Source organism: Dioscorea cayenensis, chromosome 5 (assembly GCF_009730915.1).
Source record: "Dioscorea cayenensis subsp. rotundata cultivar TDr96_F1 chromosome 5, TDr96_F1_v2_PseudoChromosome.rev07_lg8_w22 25.fasta, whole genome shotgun sequence".
Classification (NCBI taxonomy): Eukaryota; Viridiplantae; Streptophyta; class Magnoliopsida; order Dioscoreales; family Dioscoreaceae; genus Dioscorea; species Dioscorea cayenensis.
Window position 1 is genome coordinate 22,085,150 of NC_052475.1, and position 22,524 is coordinate 22,107,673.

At 37.2% G+C, this 22,524-nt stretch overlaps 1 protein-coding gene across 2 annotated transcripts; it reads left to right on the forward strand.

Annotated features, from left to right (window-relative positions):
* Positions 1-1,263: 1,263 nt before the first annotated feature.
* LOC120262486 (negative regulator of systemic acquired resistance SNI1) lies at positions 1,264-22,099 on the forward strand. 2 transcript variants are annotated; one of them, XM_039270613.1, is made up of 15 exons: positions 1,265-1,504; positions 1,587-1,653; positions 1,826-1,919; positions 2,009-2,062; positions 2,169-2,258; positions 4,026-4,094; positions 10,556-10,637; positions 10,730-10,779; positions 10,958-11,170; positions 11,244-11,314; positions 11,396-11,465; positions 13,462-13,527; positions 14,870-15,022; positions 21,096-21,223; positions 21,880-22,099. In XM_039270613.1, the coding sequence occupies exons 1-15, from the start codon at positions 1,405-1,407 to the stop codon at positions 21,950-21,952; spliced, it is 1,380 nt and encodes a 459-aa protein (XP_039126547.1). In that variant the 5' UTR covers positions 1,265-1,404; the 3' UTR covers positions 21,953-22,099. The 2 variants fall into 2 exon arrangements, with proteins under 2 accessions (XP_039126548.1, XP_039126547.1); XM_039270614.1 differs by lacking the exon at positions 13,462-13,527 and having other exon boundaries at positions 1,264-1,504.
* The last annotated feature ends 425 nt before the right edge of the window (positions 22,100-22,524 follow it).

Below are 22,524 nucleotides of genomic sequence, written 5' to 3' on the forward strand. Positions count from 1 at the left end.
CTTCCACAAGGGTAATATGTAACTTCCAAATAAGCTGCTAACTGTTCCAAGTATCATTAGAGTCATAAAATGCTATCATCTCGAGAGTGTATCATCTTTGCAATTTTGCCAACTGAATAAATACCATTAGTCAAATTGCTATATAATATTTTTGACAATATCATGTATAAAAGGCAAATATGCCTCTTAGAATAATGATATTATTTAAGTATGATTTTATTATCAAAATTTATATTTTACTCTAGTATTAACCATGAATTAATAATATGTTACTAATTGTTGATTATAAACAAAATTTCTTTGAAAAAAAATTGACACTACGTTATAGAGAATAAAATGGAGTCGCGATGTTCAAAAGATGATGCAATAACTTATGGTAGCTCTTGTGAGAAGCAATATTGTGTATTTGATTCTAAGGTTAGCGTGTTACCCATTCCATGTTGGGCAGAGGTCCAACAAACTCAAAATCAAAATTATTCCACAAATTGATTGTCACAATTTTGTTCATCTCACTTGTGACAATTATTTCTATGGTTATTAGTGTTATAAATAAACCATAATATTGTGTGTTTTGAGTTTTTTTCTTACTTACTCAACTGTTGTGATCGAACGAGAATGGATAAAAAGCTCGCATGAATAATTTGAGGAGCAAACTCTAGCTAGGCTAATATGAAACCCATGGATACAAGTTATACTTTGGAATTCAAGGTAGTTTTAAGCCAGGTTTGTTCATAAACAATATATATATATATATATATATATAAGTAATGCAATAATGAATCTCATAGAGATTTTGATCTTGGCTCAAGATGAAAGCTGATGGCATGGTTAACATATGCAGGTCGAATGGGAACAATGTTTCTAGTAGTGCAGGGTGAGTAAGACGTAAGAGCTTGCTTTTGGGTGGGGAACAACAAATGGAAACAAGTGCTAAACCCCATAGAGTGGGGAGTGAAAAGAGAAATCTATCCACCGAAGGACTAGTGCCTAATTACCTAATTTGTGAGGCAAAAGCTTACTAAGACTATGATCCGTAGCTGGTCTAAGAGGATGATGGGCAAAATTGGAGCTGAGGCCAATACTATCCAACTCTTAAATCAATAAAATATATATTTAAAAAATAAAAAAAATATTTATAGCAGGCCAGACAAAGGATTTTAATCAAAAATGGAAAACTTATTTTAAATAGTAATAAAATAATTTATTCTTTCTGACCATTTTTTTTCTTTTCCATCACATAGGGTGGTATTTGTTAAAATAATTCCCTCCATCAAGCTAAAAAGGGGAATTGTCTTCACATCAAACGCATTTTTGGCGGGGTGGAAAGCGCCGAGGATTTCCATCCCGACATTGAATTAGGGTTTCTATCGCGTTCAATCTTTTTGTTTTGCCCCACATTCGGGAATGGAGCATCCTCGCAGGTGCAACGAAGGGTTCGATGAGAATGCACTGGCCATGCTTGATTCATCGGGAGTTAAGGAAGCTTGCGATGTTGACGACGACAGTATTGCCCCCTTTGTCACGCATTGTTATCTTGTGTTTTTTCTCTTGGTAATCTCCGCTAATTCTTGATTCTCTTTTTTCAGGGAATTCTTTCTTGGAAGCTGTTCGCAGTGCTTATCTTGTTCCCGATTCCCCTCCAACTCCTTCATGGTGATGTTCTTTTTCTCTTTTCTCTCCAGTTTCTTCAATTTTTGTTTACTTGAAGTGGTGTTAGTATTAATCTGAAATAAAAATGAGAACTTTTCTATTTTTTTGGCCAGTTTTTGAAGATCTGTGATTTGTTTATATTAATTTAGTTAGATATATTATGTGTTCTGTGAAGGAAAATTTTCAATGCAACCTTCCAAATCTTGAGAGAAAGTAAGTCTCTGGAGCTTGCCGTGGCTAGTTACCTTCTTTTGATGGAACTGGACAAGGTGTGTCGATCTTCTTTGATAAACTTTGCCAGTTATCTTCTGATTTTGGACTGTACAAGTAAAAAACATTGAATGATTACTTTTTGTAGAGATACCCTAGAGTGTCAACTGGTGGTGTTGGTGAGCTTGTTGTTGATAAAGAGGTGATTAAATACTGGCTTGACTCTTGAGAAACATGTTGTTTCACTTCTTGCTTATGGTTTTAGCATCTATTGTGGAAGACTTGACTTCCTTGTTTTTGGTTTGTAGGCATGGTCACCTTTTATTATTGGTTTGGAAGTTATTCATGATGTGGCGGAACATGCTTTGGCAAATTCCGAATTATTGATTGACTCCTCGGTGAGTTTGACCCTTGGGTGTATGTCCGTAATGACTAGCATTCAACAGTATGCCTAGCTAATAATGTAATGTAGTTATTTTTTCTTCTTATTTAGGACCAACTTAAATTAGACAAACATTTGTTACTCATTCTTGCTCCTTGCAGCTTTGAGTTAACTCTGTGAGGCGCATTAGCCATTGACTGAATTGAGAATGTTAAAATGGATGTGCTTCTTCTTATACTGGCCATATTGCTTGATTGATTTATCTAAGTGTCTTTGAAAAGAAAAGCACGTGGAAAAGTTTTAGGCAATTCTCACAGCGATACTTTGATTGCTTATACAGAGAACAGTGAAATTTTGTTGCAGGGCATCCTATAAGGTCTGCAATACCTTGGACATATTCCTCGCACCAATACTTTCATATTGGAGTTCTACTTTCACGTTCTCATGTTAATATTTGGTGTGAGAGGGAAAGTTTAGAAAAAGACAAACTGCCTGATATGTGCTATCTATCCCATTTATAGACAAAACTTAATCCTTTTTTGAAGTTTCTAAATGTTAGTTGACAAAAAGAATCTTTTTGCATTCAAAATCGCATCTTTCCTAGTGTGATCTACTAAACACGTGCAATATTCATAACTGCAGTAACATGCAAGAAATGAGGCACCATATAGGTTACTTGAGGCATTGAACCATAATTTCAACTAATATGGAATGTGCAGATTCGCACAATTCTTTGCTCATATGTTATTTCGGAGTGATAATTTCCTATTGTCCATCTTTGAATAAAGTTTCCAAGTACTTGTGATGCTTGATAGACTACATGCTTCTTTAAGTGAGAAGTGAGAAACAAAGTTAATTACTTTAGAAGTTTTGACTAAGGTAAGGTTGTGAACTTTTAGGTGGCCGTATGCTATGCAGTATGCACTGCTTCTCCTTAACACAATGTTGCGAACAAAAGGTTTCTAACCAAAGTTAGGGAATTGGGTGTAATTCGACTTTTTCATTTGCTTGAAAGGATTGGATAATTAGGATATGTATCTCTAACAAACCTGATATCGAATTCTATATGTTAGGAGATGAAACTTTTTTGGACTAAGATTAAGGTGGCTAGAATTAGAGGCCTAATAAAGCAGGTATATAATTTTGGGGAAATTGAATGTGAAATTTGAAAACCATCTTGCATTAGTATCAGCTAAGATTTTTAGGCTCTTTCTATTAAAACTGGGCTAGATTTCTGTTTTCTTGTTCTTTTTCTTTCTAAATAATAGGTTTTATTTTGAGCGATAGGTTTTGCAAATTCGAAGGATTGCTGCCCTTATTAAAGTCAAAGGTTTGTGAATAACAAAGTGAATAACGCATGGTAAGAGAAACTCAATTCCAGCTAAGTAGACCTAGATTGTCATTCACGCACTATGATTGGCTTGTATCTTAACGAGGTTGAAGATTGCCAGAAGGTTTTGCTAAAAGCTAAGAGCCTCACCTATATGTTGCCACTCAAACTTAGTTAATTCTCTCAGTTTACAGAAGGGAACATTATACAACTTCATGGTATTTTCAATGTCCTGACCACTAGGGCAGAAGTGGATGATGTTATAAGAATTTGTGTGATTTGTCCTGGCTAGGTTTTCGGAAGTATTTGTGCACTGACCTTGTATGTTATTGAGTTTATTTTGCAGTTATAATAATTGTTGAATTCATAACTGATCATATAGATAAGATAAACAATAAGTTTGCTTGGTTCGTATTCTTGAATGCTTACATGTTTGAATTTTCTTGTTTCCAGAGATTCTCCTGCCTAGTAGTGGATATTTCTCAAGCACTCAATAAATCAAATTCTGTACTCTTAGTTAAGGTAACATTGAAACTCTTTAACTAATTTTATTATTTTCTAATTGGGTAGAAAATGTTAACTTTTTAATCTGTAATTTAATCATTTTCATTCTTAAAGAGGTTTCTCCTCATATACATATTGCTTTGCCAACTCTTGTATATGGTGGTTATATATGTTCGTTTTGGTGGTTTGAAGCTCACAGAGTATGTATAACATTGTGCATTTTTATCTGCAGTAAATTTCTGATTGCAAATGATAGATCTTGATTCTTTTCATGTGTGATTTGTCTGCTTTATTCATTTTGTCTTCATTTTTATTTTTCAATTATGATTCAGTATCTCTTACGCCCACCCTAGGTCCTTGAAGGTTTGAACTTGCCATTGTTCTTAATCTCTATGAGTATACTTCCTCTACAGATTTCTTAGCACATATTGCTTCTTGAATGTTAATGTGGCACACTGTAGAGTTATTCATTTCTAGTTTATACTTCATATTATCTCATGAATTTTTTAATGTTTCTACTACCAATCTCATGATGTTGTTGTTAGAATAAGGCTATATGGAATATAGAGAGAATGAAGAGAGGAAGAATGAGATGAAGAGAGGAAGAATGATATGAAGAGTGATGTTCATGTAGTGATGTATACAAGTATATATAGACACAAGAAGTAAAAAGGCTAAAATGGGCTATATAGTAATGGGCTCTTTAACACCCCCCTTCAAACTCAAGGTGGATTAGGATGATCTGAGACACCGAGTTTGAGAAGATGGAATCGATGTTGTTCTCGAGTTTGGGCCTTGGTGAAGAAATCAGCAACTTGAGACTCAAACGGCACATATCGAAGAGCAATGGTCGATTCATCGACAATGTGAACGCTGTGAAAAAATGCATCAACACCAATATGCTTGGTTAATTCATGCTTCACGGGGTCATTGGCAATCAGATAGCACTAGTGTTGTCACAGAAGAGGTGTGGGAGTATTACATGAGACACCAAATTCAGCCAGCAACCAACGAAGCCATACAATTTCGGATGTGGTAGTAGCAAGTGCCCAAGTTCCGCCTCAAGATTAGAACGTGACATCGTAGCATGTCTTGGACTTCCATGCAAGAAGAGAAGTGCCAAGAAATATGCAATAACCAGTGATGGACCGGCGATCAACAGGGTCACTCGCCCAAGTGGAATCCGAGTAAGCGTGAAGCTGAAGTGGACTAGAATGAGCATAAAACAGACGTCGTGATGCTGCCCCCCTTAGATAACGCAACACGCGAAGTAAATGGCCATAGTGGACGGAAGTAGGAGTACTAACGAACTGGGCAGCACATGAACAATATGAGCAATATCCGGCCTGGTAACGGTAAGATAGACAAGGCTGCCCACAATATGACGATAACGAGAAGGATCCTCCAGCGGTGTGCCATCCGTAGGGTCGAGCTCGAACACGAAGCTTCATGGGTGTGGCGGCAGACGTGAATCGATGAAGGCCGGAGCGTATAATGAGGTCCCGAATATATCGATGTTGAGAAAGATAGTAACCATCATCCGTAGAAGTCACCTCAATCCCCGTAAAATAGCCGAGAGGTCCTAAATCGGACATCATAAACCAGCTGGCTGAGACGCTGCTTTCACAAAAAAACAATATACTCCATATCATCACCAGTAATCAACATATCATCAACATAAAGCAAAAGCAAAGTGCGACCACTGAGAGGTATGGATGAATAATGCAGGATCATGATCACTGGGCAAGAAACCAAACTGCACGCACTCACGTAACTAAATCGCTCAAACCAAGCACGTGGAGCTTGCTCGAGACCATAGAGAGCTCGACCAGGGCGACAAACATAACCTTTAGATGTCTCAATGCCGGGATGGGGGTGCATGTATACCTCCTCGTAAATCACCGTGAAGAAAAGCATTCTTCACATCCATCTGAGAGATAGTCCAAGAGCGAACAGCAGCCCACGAAAGCAATCGAGAGCGAATCGTAGTCGGATGAGCCACGGGGAGCAAAAAGTCTCATCATAATCACGACCATGTGCTCGCCGAAAACCACGAGCCACGAGGCGAGCCTTTATAGCGTCCATCGAACCATCGGACTTTGTCTCGACCTTAGACACCCACTTGCATGTAATTGGAGCGGGCGTGAGCGTGTAGAGGAACAAGATACCAAGTGCTCGTCTTTTTCCGAGTCGAAAAGCTCCTCGAGTAGCCCTATCGCCACTCATGGATACTCGCCGCCTCCCGATAAGGCTCTGGGCTCATATACCGCACCAGAGAATAGGAAAACCATATCCGCCGGTGCGTAAATAGTACTACGATCACGAAGGTCATACCGAGACGTTGAGGCAGGTAAAAGACCATCAGACGCTGCATCAGTGGTACTGGCCGGAGTATCAGAAGGAATAGGAATAGGGAGTTGAGGATCTTGGGGAACTTTAGGCCTACGACGATAGTGAAAAGGAAAGGTGTCAGGAGCTGAGGATGACGGTATAGCGGAAGATGGATCTGAAGGTGGAACAAGAGATGAAGAAGGAACAACAGGAGACTCTATAATAGGAACTAAGTCCAAAGGAGAAAGTTGAAGAAACGAAATAGACTCTGGGAAAGGAGAGGAAAAGGGAGGTCGAGTAGCTAAAGAGTAGAAATAAGGACGACTCTCGTCAAAAGTGACATCACGAGATATGCGAATGAGACGAGCAGAAGGGTCATAGCAACGATAACCCTTATGTTCAAGACTATACCCAAGAAAGACACACTCAATCGATTGAGCTGTTAACTTAGTACGTTCACGAGGTGCAAGTAAGACATAACAGACACAACCAAAGACCCGAAGATGATTATAACGAGGAGGAGAGCCAAACAAGATTTCTCCAGGACATTTACCCTGAAGAGAAGATGATGGTTGCATGTTAATGAGATAAACTGCTGTGGAAACTGCCTCAGCCCAGAAATGAGCAGGAACAAAAGACGAAATTAGGAGAGTCCGAGCAGTCTCAATCATGTGACGATGTTTACGTTCAGCAATCCCATTCTGCTGATGAGCACCAGGACAAGAAAGTTGAGGAAGAGTACCCTCAGATGAGAGAAATTGACGAAAAACAGTAGACAGATACTCTCCCCCAGAATCAGAACGAAAAATACGAATGGCAGTAGAAAACTGAGTGTGAACCATGCTAGCAAATGACTGATAGATGGATAACAATTGAGATCGATGTTTCATGAAGTAGACCCAGGTATATCTAGAGTAATCATCAATGAAAATGACATAATACTTGTGACCACCTTTGGAAGTAAAAGGCGCAGGACCCCAAACATCAGAATGAACTAAATCAAAAAGACGACTAGACTTAGAGATGCTTGCAGAATATGGCAGATGTACTTGCTTGCCAAGCTTACAACCCGAACAATGAAAACCAACATCAATAGACACAGGACCCAGGACACCTTGATGAACTAAGGAGGACAAACGTGAGCCACATAGATGACCTAGGCGATGATGCCACTGTGGAAAGGTAGCAGAAGCAGGAAAAGCAGATCCCTGAACATGGATCGTAGAAGCAGGATCTGTGGATAGCGTAGGCATGGTAGAAGGAAGAGGAAGAGAAAGACGATCTAGAACGTAGAGTCCGCGAGAACCACTACGGCGATGGCCGAGTACTCAATCACGACTTTTGGTCCGACGGTCCCCGCACATAGCAAGAAGAATCATCAAACCCAACAAAACAAAAGTGAAGGTCGGTGAGTCGACCAACGGACATAAGATTCATAGACAGTGAGGAACGAGGGACACATCGGGGAGCAAATGATCGAGAAGTAGAAAGAATCCCTTGATGTGAAAGCAGACAAGAAGTTCCATCGTGGTCCGAATATACGCACTCATCGGGAGCGGGTTTGCGAGGATGAAAAGCCGAGAATCATCGGAGGTCATGTGAAAAAGAAGCCCCCGAGTCTAAAAACCCAAGAGGAAGTAGTAGTACCTGAGGCTGACATTGAGGCATCGGATCCAGATGTACGGACGGGAGGATCAGAAGAAGCTCCAGGAGCAACTCCGAGACGAGATCCAGAGGAGCCTCGATCCGAAACTCGCAAAAGTCGCTCGGGATGCAACTTGAAGCGATCGCGAGCACGACGACTGCTCTTCTTGCAATGGGTGCAGATGATAGAGTCAACAGAAGGACCCTTAATCACCGCAGGCCGATGAGAAGCTGCCAAAACGAGTAGTGAGGTCACCGAGTAGTAGCAAAGAGCACGAAGACGTGTCTCCTCGAAAGAATCAAGGCGGCAAGTGCTTCAAAGAAAGGTCGGAAGAGGATTACGTCCCAAGAAGTCGAACGTCGACGGGCTCAAACTCGGAGCTGAGGCGCATCACAAACCGAAACACGAGGTTTTGTTGCTCATGTTTTTTTCTTTTTGCAAAAGACAATTCTTGCAACCGTGAGCATCCCTTTGGCACCATAGCATCCAATTGACCAGGATACACGAGTGAATACCGTGTAGAATTCCTCCACTGATAGATCCTGTTGTTGAAGACTATGTAGGTTTTGTAGTAGGGAGAACCGGAGTGCCTCACTGGTGTGTAGCTAACGTTGTTGAAGATAGTCCCAAATTTCTTTTGCTGATAAATGATCAATAAAGCTCATCCTGATGGAAACATCAGTACTCATGCACAAGATAGCCATGACACGATCATCGCGACCCGCCAAGCCTTGACACCGTACCGCACGATCGTCGCCTCATCGGGAGGATCGCTCGAGTAGATGAGAGGCTAGACCAATTGATCGCAAGAGCATGCGTCATCGAAAAATGCCCACTCACGATAATTTTTGACCGTTAAGTCTAATGTCGATGTGAGGAAGAGCACCACCGCTAATAACCGGGTCGAGGACCGAATCGGGATCGACATTTTTAAACACCGTGCACAATTATGCTTTTATGTTATCGTGCCATGTATCGTATGTCGGATCGCGTGCACATCATCGCGTCGCTCATCAGCGTGTGTCGATCGCGTGCACATCATCGCGTGCTGCCATCGCGTGTGTCGGTATCGTGCACATCATCATGCTTGCCATCTGTATGTCGGTGCTTTGAAGAAGGAGAAGAGGACCGGCGGCAACTTGAGGAAGGAGAAGACCGGCGGCGACTTGAGAAAGAAGGTCGGCGTCTTGAGGGAGGCCGACAACTTTAGGATGGGAAAATACCGACGACTTGACGGAGGCCGGCGGAGATGACCGGAGAAGATGACGATGATGACCGGTGAGAAAGAGAAAGGTCGGCGTCTTGAGGGAGGCCAACAAGTTGACGGAGGAGGCCGGAGTTAAAATTTCTAAACCCTCTCTGATACCATGTTAGAATAAGGCTATATGGAATATAGAGAGAATGAAGAGAGGAAGAATGAGATGAAGAGTGATGTTCATGTAGTGATGTATACAAGTATATATAGACACAAGAAGTAAAAGGCTAAAATGGGCTATATAGTAATGGGCTCTTTAACAGTTGTTTTGCCTGGTTGCAAATGTTTTTATCACATCATGGTCCAGGTTTACAATGCTAACTTATCAGCTGTAATTATTGTGGCTATCTAGATTGGCACAACATGTTCAAATTCTGTATACCTGAAAGTTAATTACCTATTGCAAGTTTTCCTGATAGTTTCAACCATTATAGGTTGTACATTTCAGATTCTTTGTTAACTATATCTACACTCACCATATTCTGGCCCTGCTTTGTTTTGGCTTAGAACTGATGCTTCTTGGTAACGGGTCTGAGTGCCATTGTTTGGCATGTGGTTTAGTGTTACTTTCCTCAAACTCTGTACATTGGAGTTGAAGGCATAACTGCTGTACATAGATAATACCAACACAAACACATTCATATGTATATATATCCAGCTTATGTATTCTTCTCATCTTTATCGGCATTTTTTTTATATGCACTTTTCCTGAAGATACACTGCATAAACCTCAAGTCCCACTGCAGTTTTTAACATTTCCTTTTAGATGTTTCCTTTTGAAATTATTGCTGCTACTGCTTTTATGATATTAAACAAGAATTTAACTAAAAACCAAAATTATGATTTGAAAAGAAAGAATGTTTTGTTTTGGTTTGATTGAAACCAACATTTAAAAGCCTGGTCCCAGTTTCCCAACCAATGTGCTTGGGAATTGGGACCTTCACATGGACCATTGTCAGTTGGAGTTGAAGTTCCTTGGCCATGATAACCATTTAGACTTCCTTTTTTTATAATTAAAAAAAGATTCTTGTTACATTCTTTGTTTCTCTGTTGTAATTTACTGCACCCTTTTTGCTAAACCCAAATTTAAATTCAAATACAATCAGTCTTCCATGAGAGACAAGAAGAAGAGGGAAATGATCAATTATCTAACATAAGAATTAAAGAACTAGCTGTTGAATGATAATGGTATATTCTACTGATTTTTTTTCTTGAAAAACTTACTAGTTTATCTTTGATATATTTTAGGATGTTGAGGACATGCTTGTATTCCAGTATCTCATTAGTGTTATTGAAGCTGATTTCTTACCCCGTCAAACTTTATATAAAGGTAAAACACTTGTTATCTAATGGTTGTCTCTCCCATTCTCCTTGTTAACTTGCACTATGTTCTTTTTAACTGTAATTATGATCCTATTACAGAAACCTTGGACTGGAACCATCCTAGAGAATCTATTATAAACATACTTCTTGTAAGTTCTTTCTTGCTGTGTATTAAATTTTACTTGATTTAATTATTTCTTGCAATAAGATGAACATGTTGTTTGTAAGTAGAAAATATATTTGTGTATTTGACTTTTTTTTCTTCTGAGTTTTATTAGTGGTTATAGTCAGATAAGAGATTAATATCTTTCTAACGTGACTTTGCAGACATCTCGGAAGCTAAACTTCAAAAATATAGTAAAAGATTGCATGTTGATTGCAGACAAACTATCTCATCATCAGCAAAAGCACTGTCCGGATGATATAAAAAATGCTAATAATTTTGCTAAAACTTCATCTGATGGTGATCTTGCTCTAGTGATAGCAGCAGACCAAATTGGGAAAGGAACATGCTTGTCCATGCAAAAACTTTTGACGCTGGTAAGAAATAGTGGACTACTCTTTGTGGATTATGATAGAGCCCTCCTTATTAGGTTACTTTTATCCACATCAGATACTGGAACTTGATGTTATGAAAAAAGAGGCAGATCTACAGGGCTGTACTTCTAGAGTTGATGGAAGAAGGTACCGTGCTTTTGTCTTGCTCAGCTTCTGGGCTTCTAGTTAATTATTTTGAGTCCTAGCTATTACCCATGTTTAAAATAGGACACCACTTTTGGAGATGGTTCTGGACGAACTAACATACAATAAAGATCAGATATCCACATTTCTTGAGGTAAATTACAGCTACAGTTTGCATTTTGCATGGTTCTCATTAATGTATTCATATTCAGCCAGGGATTAAGTTTGTTGAACAAAATTGGAACTAACCTTATCCTTTATTCGAGCTTTTCTTGGTAAACTTAGAAAGTTCTTTTACTTGATTACTAGATTAATTCCACTGAGTATTTCTCTAATAATGGAAAGTTGAAAAAAGATTACTGATTGTCCTTAGGTCCAATTATGTCATTTACATGAAACTCTAAAATGCCATCATATATAGCCCCCTGTGCAAAATCTCCCATTTTAAAGGAGTATTTTGTCACATAGCATGGGGTGTGGGTTTTTATACAACATTAATCGAAGAGAATTAAAATATTGATACTGAAATGTAGTTCACTCTTGGATACAGTATTAGCCATTGGTTGGTGCATGTCCAAGATCCTGAAGGAGTGCCACATGCCCAATTTGATTGATCTTGAAAAGTGCATACATTTTGCAGAGATGAAGTTTTATGATGTTTCACTCAAAATCAGAAACAGCAACAAAAGCTGAGTAGCATTTGGAAGTCAATAAGGAATGCTTCCACTTCTTACGTTTATACTGATGGCCTCCTTTGTTTTCAGTCCATCTGTTCTTCTTGGCATGGGATTTACCAGGAAATAACTGCATGGTCTGGTATTCACTCACTCCAAACACGCTTGTCCCTGAGATTTGGATAAAACTGAACAGCAAAGGCTTTTTGCGGTGTATCCAAAGCTAGTGGTTAGTTTGCTTGCAACATGACTAGCTAAAAATCACTAGCACATATCAAAGGGTTTCTATCAGAGTAATTAGTAGTCCCACAACTGTTAATCTAGTAAATTTTATCTTGGATGTGTAAGTCTTGGTTTCACATCTTATGAGCTTAAGCTTATGGGCTGAATTGAGCCACAAAATATGTGTTTTCTTTTGTATCTAATAGTGGACAACTTTTTTGAACCACCACAAAAGTAAGTAACCATGCAGAAGTCCTTTGTTTCAACTAAGAGCTGGAATCTCTTCAATCTTTTTGCTGCATGCCTCCATTTATTGTAAAAATGCTCATTTCTTGTTGCTTCTAGTGTAGCATATACTTAATGAGCAAATAACCCAACATGCTAGCACAAAAATCTGTGTCTAGTATGTGTTTCAAAATCTGACCTTAAATGAGACAGTATTCCTGAAATGTTAAGGTTCATAAATACCAATTACATCTATTAAGAGTGAAACAAAAAAGGTTCTCAAGGCAAACCTACAATTAGTATTCCACACTATCATGTTATGTTCTTGCTGCTCACAGCTGGTCTGGCTTGGTGCCTAATAAAGGAGCTTTAAAGATGTGCTTTACTCTAAAGCTTCAACTTTTAAAGAAACTTCTAAAGTAGTTGTTTTTGACGAAAGCTGTTTTCTAGTTATTGGGGATATCAAAGCCCTTGTGAACTTTGCTGAGCGACCATTTTACATCTCAAATGTGCCTGTGGGAATAAAAGTGCTTTTGAAGACCTAAAAAATAAAGCCAAATATACACTTTGTCCCGAGCCATTATGAAGTCTGGTCACGGGGATCCTTTTTATTGCTTATTAGAATTTTGGCGAACATACTATGTTTTTAAATTTTATTTTTAGCTTTTACATTATCTTCCATAGTTTATTTGATAAAGTATTCTGTCAGCAAAATATCCATTTTTTGGTTAAGAATGTTTCCTTTATTTAGTAATCAAAATGCCTCTTTAAGAGGAATAGAGGAGTTATTCCTCAATCTAGGAGACACAGTCATTAGACTAGATGAATGGTTTTCTTGAAAATTGTTTCTTGTCTTTTGTTCTTGTTGCAATATTTTTAGCGGCAATTTGCTTGCCTTAGCCTATTTTTTCACTGTTAGAAGTCAGTGTCTTACATGATGAAACTAGTTTTAACTGATAGATGAGAAGGCATCATTTGTCATCAGTCTTATTCAACAAGTGTATGCTATATGTGGTTAATGTAATGCAGGTGTTCAAGGAACCTAGATGGAAGTTGGAGATAGTATTGCAGTACTTTTCTAAGTATTGCACGAAGGTATGGCAAGTGGTCTTGCAAGAAGTTATTTCTTAAAAAAACAAATCACTATATATATTTAGTAGGTTCTGAATTACTACACTAGTTCCCTTTGCTTGGCTTTATCTTTTACGTAAAATCTCTTGCTAAGTCACTTTATTTCACTTTGTCATTTACTTGCAATCTCCTTAGCTGTAGTGCTCATGAGATTGCTTGCACATCCTTTGAACGGTTATATTTTTCCAGAAGCTACTCGTACTGTTTAAAATTGCAATTTATCCCTTGCAGAAGCATATCTGCCCCATGGCCGACTAGAGTGATTAGATGAGAATTGATTGTTTGGCGCAAAGGAGAATTCATCTGGTTGAAATTGTCATTTGTTTGGATTGGTTAGATAGTTTTGAACCTTTTCTTCTTCTGGCCACTCTGTTAAGGGTTGCACATGTGTTAAGATAACCTGTTCATATACAAGTTTGTTGATGTTGGGGAGTGCTTGGATACATGGTTTCTAAAATTCTGCCACTCATTCCTGTCAATTAACATTTGCCTTCAGTGTTGTTCTCTGTTTGAAACTTTCCCATGTAATTCTATGACATGGATATAAATTTATTTTAACAGTAATTGTTTAAATGTGCTTATGTCATTTATAAGGTATTCATATTTAGATTAAAAATTGAACTTTGGGTCAGTCTGTTTTAATTGGAGGAGCATATATGGAGCTGAAATTTAGGCGGGCAAGTCACAGGACCATAAGATATGAGACTTTTCATATCCTCTGTCAGTACTCCCATAAATTGGACTAGCTTTGATATTTCCAAATGGTAATTGCCAAATATATCATGTGAGTTATGAGTAGTTCTCTATCCAGTGAAGTACTAATTTCCATACATTTTTTCTGCTGAAATTTGAAATGAGATCATATGGTGAAGTGGACTGCTCAAGATTATATTCGTTGCTGTGGCTAATCAATCGCTTTTCTATCACTTTTTATAAATATTAGGACAATCATCTGACACCCTATATATTTATTTTAGAGAGCGCCACTGAAGTTAGCTAGTGTTAGAGGATTGACCATATGGCAAATAATGAGCTTAAGGTTCAAGTTTAGGTCCATGTGAGATATTGCTTCATCATCCAAGACTGAATTTATCATATCTTTTAGGAATGTGATTACCCTCAGGAGATTTGATTAAGTGTTGAGGCTGCCTTAGCCAGATGGACCCATGTTATGTCTCCTGCTTATTGTAAACCATCAGCTCACCTCTCTCCATCTTATCACTTAGTCCAATTTAGTAGACCTACTACATACCTAGTTTAAAATCTTATCATTTGACATAATTAATTTTTTATTGTTTGCTCCTAGTCATCTGTTAGAACTCGGAGGTCAAGTGAATCTTCAGATGATACAACATTTGAATATCTATTGAGTTCCTTCTCAGCTACTTCAAGTGCAAAAGCAATTATAAAAAAGATTACCCTTGAAGTGGCTCGGTTGCTTGTGGCACATGCTTTTCAGGTGATGACCGCTTTTACCATTTCTCTTCTATTTTGATGTATTGTATTTTGAAGATACTTTTTCTATTTTATCTTCTTCTTTATTTCCATAAGAAGCTCAATTTATTTAGCATTCTGTCAATTGATTGATTATCTTGTTGACCTATTTAATCAGTTAGAATTCTGAAGCTTCATTAATCTATGATTGTTCCAGTCTAGTTTTTGAAAAAGGAGCTCATAAGCTTTTTATTAGAAAGACTGAGAAAGGAAATTACAAAGAGAAGGTTAATTGTGAACAAAGAAACAAGATTAAGAAAAGCTAACATCTGACTAAAGAAAACAAGCAGCAAAACAAGCTAAGAATCTACAAGAAAATTAAAAGGAAGCTCCAATCCTCAAGAAGTTCTTCATGATCCATCGGGGAAGTTCTCTACCTTGATGGAACAAAGTTAGATCATGCAAACTTCCACCATGAATTGCCAAGCCGATTGCAGCCTCTGCCCAGCTTCTTGGGATAGTATGAAGATTAACATCACCCAGAATCCTCATGAGATTATCAATATTTGTAATCAAAGAGTTAGCTCTCCAAATCTGTTGATGGAATCCATGCTTTATAGCCACAACAAGCTCATCATTGGTAGTAAACACATGCCGGACTGTCAAATTGATTTGATGTAGATATTGAAGTGCTATCCTCATAGCCTCTGCCTCAGCTTCAAATGCAGAATTAGCTTTAAATCTATAACAGCCTGCAAGTAAAATTTTGGTATTAGAATAAAAAATATAGAAACCAGCCCCAGATTTAGCAAGCTCTCTATTCCATATGGCAGCAATGATAAGAAAAGGGCTATCATGGGCAGTGAAATTATTCAGGATCAGGTTCCTCCCTGGCTAAGAAACATGAGAGTAAAAATACTCCCTGGCATAAGCAACGGACTTGGATGCCAACAACCAACAATCCAGATTACCATTTCTAAAAATCTTATTACATCTCGCCTACCAAATATGCCAAGCAGTAGCAGCAATAACAGATTGGGTAAAGAGATCCTTACCAGCTATAGACGGACTAAGCCAATTCCCAAAAATGAAACCATCCACAAAATTAAAAGATTTACCAATGATATTCTTGACTAAAGCCCAAGTGATTTGAGTCTTAGGACACAAATGCAAAAGATGCTCAACATTTTCATATTCCAAACTGCAAAAAACACAGTTACTCTGAGGACCCAAATTAATTCTATAAAGGTAATCATAAGTTTTAGCACCATTATGAAAAAGTAACCAGATAAAATGCTTTGCTCCAGGAGCAATACAAAGCCTCCAGATGTTACCCCAACCATCCCAAGAATCTTGCTGAACTGCTAATTTAGAAATGTGAGAATAAATTATAGAAGATAGTTTATATTTCTTAGTCTTAGGATACCAGACCCAACAGTTATTAGAATCATAAATAATCTTCCCATGACTTAGAGATTTAGAGTATAAGCAACAACCAAACAATTTATCAAGAGCATGAGTATCCAAAATAAGATCAGAAATTTGTAAACCTTCAATATACTCTTCCATGTTAAGATAAGTAGGCTTATAGGCAAGAAGAATCTCAAAATACCAAGGATCTAAATCTGGTAGGAAAGAAAATTTCAGACTTGGCCTTATTGTCCTGTTGACCAATTAACCGCTGATAAATAGAAAGACAGGTTGATATTATGAGCAGTTTTCCAAGAAGCCTGAGTGATAAATTAGATCATCTGCGTACATGAGGTGGTTGAAATTATTAGGAAGAGTAGGACTAAAACCCGGGATCATATGATTACTCATAGCAAAATTAAGCATAACAGTCAGATTTTAAGCAGTCAGGATAAAAAGATACGGGGAAATTGGATCACCCTGTCTAAGACCTCTAGATGCAGAAATCCAATCAGTGGGTTGTTTATTGATCAAGAAAGAGAAGGAAGCTGATCTAATACAAGCATTAACCCAAGAAATCCAAACACTAGGAGAGTTCATTCAGGTGAAGAGTGACAAGAATTGCATTCCAACTCAAAGTGTCATAGGCTTTTTTTATATCCAATTTAATTAACATCCTAGGGGGAGTTGAGATCATTATCCATCGAATGCACCACTTCTTGAAGAGCTGTAATATTATCAAAAGGATTGCGACCAGAAACAAAACCACATTGCTCTTTACCAATTAACCGAGGCAAAATATTTTTCAGGTGATTGGCTAATATTATGGAAATAATTTTATAGCAGACATTATAGAGAGATATAGGATGGAAATCAGAAACATAAATAGGATTTTCTTTCTTAGGAATTAAAGAAATATAAGTTTGACCCCAAGACTTAGGTAAAATAAAGTTCTTAAAGAAATAACGAACTGCCATAAATAAAGGATCACCTACCTCCTCCCTAAAGAATCGATAGAATTTAGCATTCATACCATCGGGGCCAGGACTTTTACTTGAGGGAAGAGATTGAAGAGCTTGGTAAACTTCAATTTTAGTTACCTCTTTGATTAACATTTCACTGTCGCTAGGAACCATTGTAGGTAAATCATCTTGGAGAGCTTGAAAGACATCATTAAAGGAAGTATCAAAGGAGTCAGTCCACAGATTAAAGAAAAAAAATTAATAAATATGCTTTTAATTCCATTCCGATCTGTAAAACAATTCCCATTAGTCTGTAATATTCATGATGGAATTAGCATGATTATGAATACGAATAGCATTATGAAAGAAGGAGGTATTGTAATCATTACATTAAATCCACATAGTCTAGCTCTCTGAGCCCATGTAATAGAATTCTGCCTCTGGAGAGCTGAAAGTTTATTATAGAGAGCAGTTAAACCAGTATAAGTAATTGTACCTGTGTTGTTAAGATCCTTTGTGATCTCAGCCTCTAAGATCTCATGCTCAATCTTTTTAATCTCAGTGTCAATCGAGTCGAGACCTGTCTTTTTCCAACTAATCAAATCAGCACGGGTACAGACTACAAGATGAGAAAAAGCATGAAAGGGTTAGAATGAGGCTTAAAAGACCAGGGCTCTCTTACCGCAGAGTGACAACCTAAATAATTTAACCAGTAATTCTCAAAACGAAAGATTTTTTATTATTAAAAGAAGTGCAAGGATGAACTGTGAGGAGAAGGGGGGAGTGATCAGAGAAAACTCTTAGAAGATTGACGAAATAAGTATTAAACTGGGCAGACCAGCTAGCATTAACCAGACAATGATCCAGACGTGCCCAGCGCCTGGCTAAGCCCAACTGATTATTACACCAAGTAAAATTAGAGCCAATAGATCTAACATCCAACAAATTATTAATAGTAATGAAATTAGAAAACTCACGAGCTTTAAGGTGATAGTAGGAGAAAGAACCTCCTCTAATCTCTTCTTCCGAACAAACAACATTAAAGTCTCCTATAGCAATCCAAGGTAAGTTTGCAGAAGCCATACCTGTAAGTTCATTCCACAATAAACGTTGGCCTTGGATTCTGTTGGAGTTGTAAATTATTGAGAGGACCCAGGATTCATGATTAACATGTGTGATAACCAAATGAAGCGCAAACCAAGATTTAGCCATAGGAGTCACTCTCCCAATATTGTTTTTCCAGAATGTAATGATACCACCTGAATAACCTTCTAATAGTAAAGCTGCCCAATTCCAAGCACTACCAAGCTTATTGCAAAATTTCTCAAGCCTGACAGAGTCCAACCCTGGTTTCTACCAAACAAAAAATAAGAGGGTTATGCATCCTTATCATGTGCAAAATACGTGAGGTAGTATCCCTGCTCGATACCCCTATGCAATTCCAACAAATAATTTTGGTTAGTTCGATAAACATAAATAACATCATGAATAATTTAAAAAACAAGATGCTGAAGAAAGGAAACTAAAGAAAGGAAACTGAAGACAAGAGCTAAAGATCCTCAAGAAATAAGAAGCTGCTTAAGTAGCATCATTCCTCTTGTTAAGCCTCCCTTTCTTTTGAGGGGCAGTTATGTCTTGAGGGATTCGGCGAACTAAGTTTTCTTTTTGGATTCTTGTGTGATATTGATCAAGGGTCATCAGATCATCTGGTTCATCTGAGCCCTCATAGTCCGACATCTCATTGTCCTCATCGTCAGACCCAGACTCATCTTCAGATTCACTCATCTCTCGATCAAGATCTTTGTGGGAAGATGCAGATGGTTGTAGAATGGCAGCAATACGATCAACAACCATAAGATTTGAGATAGAGGACTCTCCATTATCCAACCCCATACCCTGATCATCAGAAGATCTAAGCATTGGAGACGGAGAACCATTATGGTTAGAGACTTTTTCTTTTCTTTTGGAACTCGATGCTGCCTTGGAATTATGAAAAGAAGCTGACAAGCCACCCGTGCCAACTTCCAAGGCAGTAGTGATATTCGGAGCCGTTGAAAAAGTATCTTGAGCATTGTGCAAGGTCTTTTCAGATGTAACAAAAGAAGCTCTATTGCACTGTGCTTCCCAAAGAACTTCCCATACAACGAGTTTTGAAAACGAAGACGGGCTCTGGAGTCCCATAGTTACCAGAAACGCGGTACGATCCAAGTCGCGAGACGGGTACGGATACAAGAAACAATGCTTGTAGTGTATCCAATACGGTGGGGGGTAGGCTTAGTTGGTACGATTAATTTGATTCAAGATACGATTGAAAATTACATCCGAGTCGGTTATATAAAATACATACAAAATTATAAGACTTTAATTTTAATTGGAAAGAAAAAGATGTTCTTAGATTAGTAAATAGATCCAAAAGTGCATAAGAATAACACTTAATAAGAAAAGAACATTATAATTAAAGTTATAAAATGAATTATGCAAACTTTAAAGAACTAATTTTATTGCAATGTTAAAGAATGTATAGATTATAATTTTATATAATAAAATTTTATATTATATAATAATTTTAAAACTTACGCTAGATTTTAAAATAGATGGCAATTTTATCTATAATAACTTTTAAAACCTACTAAATTGTAGCATTATCTATACCTAGTTAGATAGATTTTTATAAAATCTACGGTTAATTAATTTTGATACGCCTCTCTCATCGACTCAGATTGCGTACCCAATCGATCCAGAACGAAAACGAACTCCGATTGGGTACGAGCGATCTAGATCGAAGATCGGTGGGGGACTTAGCGAATCTGGTAACTATGCTCTGGACATAGTATCTCCATCCATGCAAATAAAGTCTATAGAATTTGCTTCGAGTTTGTTTAAGACCGAACTATCTTGCAACGGGGAAGGAGTAGAATGATTCTTCACAGCAATATCCGCCCAAGATGGCGGGGATGCGAGGGTTGCCCCCCGCTTGCCATTTGCAAGGGGGGGAGGTGGCTGGGGTGGAAGGGCTAGAGAAGGTGAAGGAGGTGGCTGGGGTGGAAGGTGAAGGAGACACTTGATAGTTGAGTACTAGTTTCTTTGGACCTTATGACATTTTGCTATTTATTATGTCCTATTAGTTCAGCTTGTAGTCTGTCCTAGGTACATGCATTTGTCCATTATTTCAATATACTTTGTATTATGTTGAGTTGAGCTACCTAAAAGATATTACTTCCTCCGTTTCTTTGTACTTCTCATGTTTTGGAGCTCTTCTTTATTCTTTTTTACTTGTCACATTGGAAATTTTGTGCAGCATTAAATAATTTTTTCTAAATTTATCCTTTAATTCAATGTATTCTTACAATTTTCAATAAATCACAATCAACTAAGCATTAAATCATATACTCCACTTAGTGGAGTTTTAAATAGGGGTAGTTTTGGAAAGTAATGATTTTTTTTATAAAATATAGGTAACCAACTAACTTTAACCAATTTTTTTTAATCGGTGTGAATTAGGTAAATGTGACAAATAAAAAGAAATGGAGGGAGTATAATTTGTTCCTATCAGAAGCAGTATTTTTCATCCATAACGTTTAGGACATCAATTGATTTGCAGTGTGCAACTTTTTAATGGCAAAGGCCACAGTTGGTTCATCAATGATATTTGACATTGCATTAGTCATTAACTCATTATTCCCATAATTGTCTCCTACAGTTGTTATAATCCCCCTTTTTTTTCAGGCTTATCTTTCTCTTCAACAGCAGCCAAAACATGCTACTACTTTTACTGGAAGGATTGGAGCAAGCTCTCTTTCTCAGATATGCAATGCTATGATTGTTACTTTCCAAAACTTCAGAAAAATTGATGAGTATGTATCCTTTATCACTTCTCTAGCATGTTTAGTTGACTTTATAAAAATTTTATGTGACAATTCATCTTCATCTTTCACTCTTTTTTTTTTTTTTTAATTCTTTGTTGCATTGCCCATTCCTATTTAGTAATATACTATACTACATATTTTCCTTGCTTTTGTTTTGCTTTTAATGCTTTCAACCAGCAATTGAAACATTAAATCTTCAGGATAGTCACTCCTTAAACCTTGGGCATTGTGGATCATTTGAATTAAATAAATTTATTTTTTTCATTTTTATTTTCAGATGCTGGACTTGTCTATTTTCAATCCAAACACTCACTAGGTCTTAATTCTTAAAGCGGTTACATGCATCGCAGCTCTTTCATGAATTTTCTCCAAAATTTAACACCAGATTGATTTATTATCTACTTAAAACAGTCTTTGCATATATCACTCACTCACTATTTTAGCTGCTCCATTAATTTTTGGTATTTCTTAATATGATTGGGCATGTGATCTAGAATTCCAAAAATCAAAGTATGTATTTCTGTGAATTACTTATAAGATGAGAAATCTGAGTGATGCATCTTTGGATGAAATTTCTGAAATTCATTAATCATCAAAACTGCTATGATTATCATTGACCTTGATAAATTTTTTTTTTTATGCAGGAGCATGGAGATCACCTCTTTTGAGAAGGAAGCTCTTTTCACCGCTGCAGTTTTATCAGAAAAAGAACCTTAATTACTGTACTTTATCTTGTGATAACCATCTCATATCTTTTTCAATTTTTGGTCTTTTGTATGAAATTCTGAAACTAAAGAAATGTATAGAGCTCTCAGAAATCAGTCAGTAATAATTGTGGATGGTTTTTTGGCTGGTGGTTGTCAATTTATATTGGTAGTGAATTATCAAATGCTAGATTTTTGAACACTTAAAGGACCTTTTTATTTGTTAGATTAAATTAATTGCATTATTCGTGTTAGAAACTAAATATGGAAGCAGCAACATTTCCCCTTTTTTCGGATCTCATTTAACCATATTTTCTGTCTAAAGGCAAGGGTTAAAAAAACAAAAACAGCTTATTCTCTATGTTTAATGAATAAACTTATATTAATCGAGAGCAAAAATATTGGTTTATTTCAAAATTATGTTTTGTTAAGCTCCACAGGAGGGATTAGTATATTTAGAACAAGATTTGTCTATTTTAAAATAAAATCTTTCCATCTTCAGTACAGCCTCATATTGTGCTAACTTATATGACCAGTATTTTTTTTTTTGAAAAAAATTCCTAAAGTGAATTTGATATAGTTTTT

Excerpts from the sequence above, each read along its gene's own strand:
- LOC120262486 (XM_039270613.1), top strand. The coding sequence starts at position 1,405 with ATGGAGCATCCTCGCAGGTGCAACGAAGGGTTCGATGAGAATGCACTG. Across the intron at positions 1,505-1,586 it reads TTGCGATGTTGACGACGACA|GGAATTCTTTCTTGGAAGCT; the intron begins GTATTGCCCCCT and ends CTCTTTTTTCAG. Across the intron at positions 1,654-1,825 it reads TCCCCTCCAACTCCTTCATG|GAAAATTTTCAATGCAACCT; the intron begins GTGATGTTCTTT and ends TGTTCTGTGAAG.